The sequence below is a fragment of the Triticum dicoccoides genome, chromosome 7A, assembly GCF_002162155.2.
Source record: "Triticum dicoccoides isolate Atlit2015 ecotype Zavitan chromosome 7A, WEW_v2.0, whole genome shotgun sequence".
NCBI classification, from domain to species: domain Eukaryota; kingdom Viridiplantae; phylum Streptophyta; class Magnoliopsida; order Poales; family Poaceae; genus Triticum; species Triticum dicoccoides.
The window spans coordinates 698,746,603-698,754,881 of NC_041392.1; the positions used below are offsets into that span (position 1 = coordinate 698,746,603).

Sequence of the window (8,279 nt, forward strand, 5' to 3'; positions counted from 1 at the left end):
TGAAAATATATTCCGAGATGAATCTAATAATAAATGTGTTGTTATATGAATGTTAATATTTTTTGTATAGACTTGATCAAAGTTGGATGAGATTGACTTCAGACAAACCTAATATGCAGAGTAAAAAGGACCGGAGAAGAAGTGGGCCGCTTAGCTAAAACCCGACATGATTTTCCTTCAGGCGAGTGAACAATACAGCTCGTTTATTGAGATAGTCGCCCCGCAATTCTACACCCACGTTGATCCACAAGCCACACAACATGCTAGTAGAACTGAAATTCATTGTGTCAACATTCGAAAGGCACACAAATTGTTTTGTCTGAAGAAAAGGGAGGCACAACTATCTGTCTGTCTTGAGCTGCAGCTGTATATGGTTCGTCACCCGCCTTACTGCCAAATGGTAGAATTGAAATCAAGCGAACAACTCGAGGCAACTACCAACAGGAGTCACTGTCACTAGATATTCTGATCTAAATTTAGCTATAATGAAATGATATTTTTATCTATATGTTTGACAAAGGAGAACATGTATGTACACAAATGCATGCATCACACAAGTTACTTTACTCTGCTCAATTGCTCATACAAATGGCGGCACCCCAAACTTCAACTGCCAGATGTTGCTGAAGCTTTTTTCTTTGTTTTGGGAGGATAAAGGGAGCTCTTATATTTCAATTATTCTGGGTTACATCAGGCATGATTACATGTTTCAAATCCTGTGGCGCATAGGAGAGTCCCGGGTCTGCTCCACCCGTAGCAGTCGCGACTTCTTCTCTTCGGCAACCGTGAGTCGGTCTGTGTGCGTGCGGTTAGTGTGCTCATGTGATGTTTGTGATGTGTCGTTGGCAAGTTTTGGTGTGGCCTTGTGGTGCGACGAAACGCATTGGCTTGTTCATGTAACGAGTGGGGGCTTGGCCCCGTTTGTATCGATTTTCACCCGATTTTCATAATTAACTGTGCAATCTTCTTCTTAATTAATGAAACGAGCAAAGCTTTTGCCTCGTGTTTCAAGAGAAAAAACCTGCGGCACATCAGGTAAAAGAAGGAAGTCTCCATGGACTCTAGCATAAGCAGCTAGCTCATGTGCGGCCACATTGTTCTCCCTGTAGATTTTGGTCACGCAGCATGGCACAAAATCTCTAGTCATCTTCTTGGTTTCCTCGTAGAAAGCTCACCATGAGGCTCCCACTGTAGATCATCAAGCAAATGGGCTAGGCCAACATGCGCGCTCATTCAAAGATAGCATGTACAAGAACTTAATATTTTGTGTTTAATGAAAACAAGAACTTACTTCCAAGTCCCATAAATTACAATAAATTTAATCACCAGCTTGATCCCAACTAATTAAGCACAGGTTTACATCAACGAAATTAATATAACATAGCCGGCATTGTCACACAATAGAATAGCACATTATCATATCTTGACGCCATTTCCTCCAAACCTCCTGACGTAGGGGTCGTGCATGGTCTGCACCGGCACCACCGGCATGGCGCCGAACACGCCGAAGTTCATGCTGCTCTGGTCGTCCATCAGCGAGTACTCCTCCACCTCGTCGCTGCTGTAGTCGGCGGCCTCCTTCTCGTCGTCTTCCTCGTCCTCGTCCCCGTCGCCGGAGTACACGCTGTTCTCCGTCTCCATAAGGTGGTCTGCGTACTTGACGCTCTCCATCCTCACCGCAGGCCGGACCTGGGCGTCGTTGCCCCCCTTGGAGGCCGCCGCGGCCGCGCCGTCAGGAGCGGCAGTCGCGCCGCGCAGGATCCGCACCACGGCGCGCATGTCCGGACGCCGCTCGGGCTCCCCCTGCACGCAGAGCGCGGCGGCCTCGAGCATGCGCGCCAGCTCCGCCGCGTCGTAGACGCCACGGAGGCGCGGGTCCACGAGGTCCCCGAGCCGGCCGCGCGCGATGAGGGGCTCCGCCCACTCGGTGATGGTGCGCTTGGCACCCGACGGCAGCCTCTCGATAGGCTTCCTGCCCGACACCAGTTCGACGAGAAGGATGCCGAAGCTGTACACGTCGCACGCCCCGGAGACCTTGCCCCACATGGCGTACTCCGGCGCGAGGTAGCCGAGGGTGCCCTTGACCCTGGTGGTCATGTGCGAGACGCCGTCGGGGACGAGCTTGGCGAACCCAAAATCAGCGACGAGCGGCGCGAAGTCGGAGTCAAGCAGCACGTTGCTGGCCTTGATGTCCCGGTGGATGATGCTGGGAGAAGCCTCGTGGTGGAGGTGCACAAGCGCCTCGGCGGCACCAACGGCCACACCCACACGGCGGCGCCAGTCGAGGGTGGCGTCGGAGGCGAACTGGCCGTGGAGGTGGGACAGGAGGCTGAGGTTGGGCATGTAATCATACACGATCATGCGCTGGTCGGCGGCGGCGCCGGCGCAGTACCCGCGGAGCCCCAGCAGGTTGCGGTGGCGGACGCGGGCGAGCACCTCGACCTCGACGGCGAACTCCATCTCGGCCTTGGAGTTGTTGTTGTTGGGCTTGAGGCGCTTGACGGCGATCTGGACGCCGTCGGGGGTCTTGCCCCAGTAGACGCTGCCGAAGCCGCCCTCGCCGAGCTTGTTCTCCTCGCTGAAGCCGCCCGTGGCGGCGTGGAGCTCCTTGTAGCTGTAGATCCTCCACGTGCTGCCGCCGCCGCTGCCCGTCCCCGCCGCGGCGCCCGATGACGCGCTCACGCACCCGTGCCCCACCTTCTCGGCGCCGCCGCAGCAGGAGCTCGTCCCGGAGCCCATGGACGCCTCTGGTATCTGTCTCTCTCGGTGCAACGCTGTTTAACAGAGGAGGAGGAGGAGGAGGGGGAGGGATCGATGAGCTCGATCAGCTGGCTGCGTGCTGGGAAGGATGGATGGATGGAAGGATGCGGCTTGGAGCGGGTGAAGGGGCCTAACCGGTGTGAAGAAGGTACTTATGGTGGCGTTGGCAGTTGGCGTGCGAGCGCCGCGCGGCCGGCGGAGATGTTTATGCGGCGGCGTATGCTGTGGCCTGTGGAGATGCTGGTTGACCTGGTAGTAAGATGGTTTGGTGCCATGCGCCTCCATGTGGAAGGTTGGCATTGGGCGGCGACGTGTGTGTGTCAGCGTGGAGGGGAGCGGGCGCCAATTGCAGGGCAGCAGAGAAAGGGATCCGCACTGGCGCCAAAAACTTGAACCGGTCAAGCGCAGTAATATGGGCTGCCCAGGCTAACGCTGGTGCTGTGACACGGGCCCAGCATGAAGTTAAATGCTGAGCACGGCCCATCCTACCCGTCTCTTCCAAATCAGTAATTGAGAAGTACTCCTTCCAAAGAACACTCCCGCCTTCCCAGATTCGTTTATTTAAAATGTTTTATCTCTTAAACCATGCGACTAAATCTTGCAGCATTTTCGCCGTTGGGTCCCTCGCGTCGAGATCTTCAAAACTAGATCCCATGTTGATAGTTTTCGACGAATATTTTTTTTCAAAAAAAACCGGACAAAAAAGCCCGAACCTGGAACACGTTTTTTTTTATTTTGGAAAAACCCAAACCAGAAGCACCTTTTTCCCCTTTCCAAAGAGGCATGCGTTTTTTACCTTTCCGAAAGGCACATTCATGCCTCTTGGAAGCAAATTTGAAAACAAGTGTTTCCCCTTTCTGAGAGGCACGCATGTGCCTCTCGCGTAAACAAATTCGTGCTCCATGAAAAGTAAATGTGTGCCTCTTGCGAAACAAAAAACACACATTTTTTTCCTTTCCGAGAGGCAGAATCAAACCCGTGCCTCCACGAGAAATAAATCCCTTCCTCTCGCAGGAACAAAAAAAAAGAAAACACATTTTTTTCCTTCCCGAGAGGCACGCCCGTGCCTCCTCTAAAAGAAAATCTGTGCCTCCACGAGAATTAAATATGTGCCTCTTGTGGTAGAAAAAAAGAGACATTTTTGAGCAAAAATAACCAATTTTTTGTCTAAATCCTAAGAAAACCGGGGGGAAAGAGAAAAACCGAAAAGGAAATTATCTAAAAGCCAAAAACACATAGAGAAAAAAACTAAGGAAGCACCCAGAGCGCGACACATGGCAGCGGCTAAGAGCAAGTGACGGCTCCCAGCCCACCCCAAGCGACCCTTGGGGGGGGGGGGGTGGCTCCCGAAGGAGTACTCAATAGCGAGGGTGCGATTTGAACCGGCGATCTCGCAACTACTTGTGCGCTGCCCTTACCACTCGGGTAACTCACGTGTTCGTGTTTACTTACAGCCTTTTCATCCTTTTCTTCTTCCTTCTTTCCTTTTTCTTGGAAATGGTTTTGTTTGGTTTATTCCTTTTTTCTTTCTTCTTTTCTGATAAGTGCGTGAACTTTTTTTTCAAATTTTTGAACTTTTTTTTCAAATTCATGAACTTTATCTCGAATCGGTGAACTTTTTTCAAAATCTATGATCTTTTTTCAAATGGATAAACTTTTTTTAAATTTTATGTTTTTTCCAAATTGTTGAACTTTATTTCAAATTCGATGATTTTTTTTCAAAATGGATGAACTTTTCAAAAGTTTGCGAACTCTCTTTCAGAATTCATGAACATTTATTTTTTCCATTTTTTCAATTTTTGCCGGATTTAAAAAAAAATATGTTATTTTTTCAAATGTCAACTGTCGACCAGTCAACTGCAATCGAGCGAACCAGGCGATGTGGGACAGCGAATGAGGCAATCTGGGCCGTCCCAGTTCGTGGGCGCGTGGGCGACAATCCTCTAGCCGGTGGTGAAGGCGCCCTATAGGAGTACCCTTTTGCTAGAGTTATTCCCAAAATGCGACACTTGTTCATCGGTTTGGACTGCAAGCAAGTTATCAACCACATAGACCAAGGTGTAGATGGAAACTACAGAAGCTCATCAGAGAGATTAGTGATTACTGTAAAAAAAGTATGTTTTCAAGTTGAGTCATGAGCTTCGAATTTCGAAGCCCATATCTTAGCTCGTTTGGTCTTTCCCTTTCTCTCGGTAGACATGTGTGGCTGGGCCTCATGATGTGAAATCTATTCCTGTAAACATTATCATTGATTAATAAAGCCTAGCTGCTTTTGCTAAAAAAAAAGAGTTATTCCCAGACTTCTTGGCGCAGTTTACCAGGGATGGAAAGGTTGCTTGTACGTGTTTTCTTTGTTGGTTTTAATTTTAAAAAGAAACCCTCTTAAATTGCGCGTTTGCTACCTCTTAAGCACTACGTTGGATTTCTTTAAAAGAAAAGGATGATGCAGCAAAGTAGCGTAAGTATTTCCGTCAGTTTTTGAGAACCAAGGTATCAATCCAGTAGGAGGCTACACCCGAGTCCCTCGTACCTGCACAAAACAAATAACTCCTCGCAACCAACGCGATAAGGGGTTGCCAATTCCTTCACAGTCACTTACGAGAGTGAGATCTGATAGATATGATAGGATAATATTTTTGGTATTTTTGCGATAAAGATGCAAAGTAAAAAGCAAAGGAAATAACTAAGTATTGGAAGATTAATATGATGAAGATAGACCCCGGGGCCATAAGTTTCACTAGTGGCTTCTCTCAAGAGCATAAGTATTTTACGGTGGGTGAACGAATTACTGTTGATCAATTGACAGAATTAAGCATAATTATGAGAATATTTAGGTATGATCATGTATATAGGCATCACGTTCGAGACAAGTAGACCGACTCCTGCCTGCATCTACTACTATTACTCCACTCATCGACCGCTATCCAACATGCATCTAGAGTATTAAGTTCATGAAAACAGAGTAACGCCTTAAGCAAGATGACATAATGTAGAGGGATAAATTCATGCAATATGGTAAAAAACCATCTTGTTATCCTCGATGGCAACAATACAATACGTGCCTTGCTGCCCCTACTGTCACTGGGAAAGGACACCGCAAGATTGAACCCAAAGCTAAGAACTTCTCCCATTGCAAGAAAGATCAATCTAGTAGGCCAAACCAAACTGATAATTCGAAGAGACTTACAAAGATAACCCATCATACATAAAAGAATTCAGAGAAGATTCAAATATTATTCATAGATAATCTTGATCATAAACCCACAATTCATCGGTCTCAACAAACACACCGCAAAAAGAAGATTACATCGAATAGATCTCCACAAGAGAGGGGGAGAACATTGAGATCCAAAAAGAGAGAAGAAGTCATCTAGCTAATAACTATGGACCCGAAGGTCTGAGGTAAACTACTCACACTTCATCGGAAAGGCTATGGTGTTGATGTAGAAGCCCTCTGTGATGGATGCCCCCTCCGGCGGAGCTTCGGAACAGGCCCCAAGATGGGATCTCATGGATACAGAAGGTTGCGGCGGTGGAATTAGGTTTTTGGCTCCGTTTCTGATCGTTTGGGGGTACGTAGGTATATATAGGAGGAAGGAGTACGTCGGTGGAGCAACAGGGGGCCCACGAGGGTGGAGGGCGCGCCTGGGGGGTAGGCGCGCCCCCTACCTCGTGGCTTCCTCCTTTATTTCTTGACGTAGGGTCCAAGTCTCCCGGATCATGTTTGTTCCGAAAATCACGTTCCCGAAGGTTTCATACCGTTTAGACTCCGTTTGATATTCCTTTTCTGCAAAACTCTGAAATAGGCAAAAAAACAGCAATTCTGGGCTGGGCCTCCGGTTAATAGGTTAGTCCCAAAAATAATATAAAAATGCAAAATAAAGCCGAATAATGTCCAAAACAGTAGATAATATAGCATGGAGCAATCAAAAATTATAGATACGTTGGAGACGTATCAAGCATCCCCAAGCTTAATTCCTGCTCGTCCTCGAGTAGGTAAATGATAAAAAAGATAATTTCGATGCGGAGTGCTACTTGGCATAATTTTAATGCAATTCTTCTTAATTATGGTATGAATATTCAGATCCGAAAGAGTCAAGATAAAAGTTCATATTGATATAAAAATAATAATACTTCAAGCATACTAACTAAGCAATTATGTCTTCTCAAAATAACATGGCCAAAGAAAGTTCATACCTACAAAATCATATAGTTCAGTCATGCTCCATTTTCGTCACACAAGAATGCTCTCATCGTGCACAACCCCGATGACAAGCCAAGCAATTGTTTCATACTTTAGTAATCTCAAACCTATAAACTTTCACGCAATATATGAGCGCGAGCCATGGACATAGCACTATGGATGGAATAGAATATGATGATGGGGGTTATGTGGAGAAGCCAAAAAAGAAGAAAATCTCACATCAACGAGGCTAATCAATGGGCTATGGAGATGCCCATCGATTGATGTTAATGCAAGGAGTAGGGATTGCCATGCAACGGATGCACTAAAGCTATAAATGTATGAAAGCTCAACAAAAGAAACTAAGTGGGTGTGCATCCAACTTGCTTGCTCACGAAGACCTAGGGCACTTGAGGAGGCCCATTGTTGGAATATACAAGCCAAGTTCTATAATGAAAAATTCCCACTAGTATATGAAAGTGACAAAACAAAAGACTCTCTATCATGAAGATTATGGTGCTACTTTGAAGCACAAGTGTGGCAAAGGATAGTAGCATTGTCCGTTCTGTCTTTTTCTCTTTTTTTGGGCCTTCTCTTTTTTTATTTTTTTTATTCCTCACTTGGGACAATGCTCTAGAAAATGATGATCATCACACTTCTATCTATTTACAACTCAATGATTACAACTCAATGCTAGGACAAAAGATGACTCTATATGAATGCCTCCGGCCGTGTACCGGGATATGCAATGAATCAAATGTGACATGTATAAAAAATTATGAACGGTGGCTTTGCCACAAATACGATGTCAACTACATGATCATGCAAAGCAATATGACAATGATGAACGTGTCATGATAAACGAAATGGTGGAAAGTTGCATGGCAATATATCTCGGAATGTCTATGGAAATGCCATAATAGGTAGGTATGGTGGCTGTTTTGAGGAAGATATAAGGAGGTTTATGTGTGAAAGAGTGTATCATATCATGGGGTTTGGATGCACCAGTGAAGTTTACACCAACTCTCAATATAAGAAAGGGCAATGCACGGTACCGAAGAGGCTAGCAATGATGGAAGGGTGAGAGTGCGTATAATCCATGGACTCAACATTAGTCATAAAGAACTCATATACTTATTGCAAAAATCTACAAGTCATCAAAAACCAAGCACTATGCACATGCTCCTAGGGGGATAGATTGGTAGGAAAAGACTATCGCTCGTCCCCGACCGCCACTCATAAGGAGGACAATCAAAGAACACCTCATGTTTCAAATTTGTTACATAATGTTTATCATACGTGCATGCTACGGGACTTGCAAACTTCAACACAACTA

At 46.3% G+C, this 8,279-nt stretch overlaps 1 protein-coding gene across 1 annotated transcript; it reads right to left on the bottom strand.

Moving 5' to 3' along the window:
* Positions 1 to 1,308: 1,308 nt before the first annotated feature.
* On the bottom strand, positions 1,309 to 2,851 carry LOC119331650 (PTI1-like tyrosine-protein kinase At3g15890). The gene has a single exon (XM_037604807.1). It carries the CDS (start codon positions 2,737 to 2,739, stop codon positions 1,417 to 1,419), a length of 1,323 nt encoding a protein of 440 aa, XP_037460704.1. The 5' UTR covers positions 2,740 to 2,851; the 3' UTR covers positions 1,309 to 1,416.
* Positions 2,852 to 8,279: the final 5,428 nt, after the last annotated feature.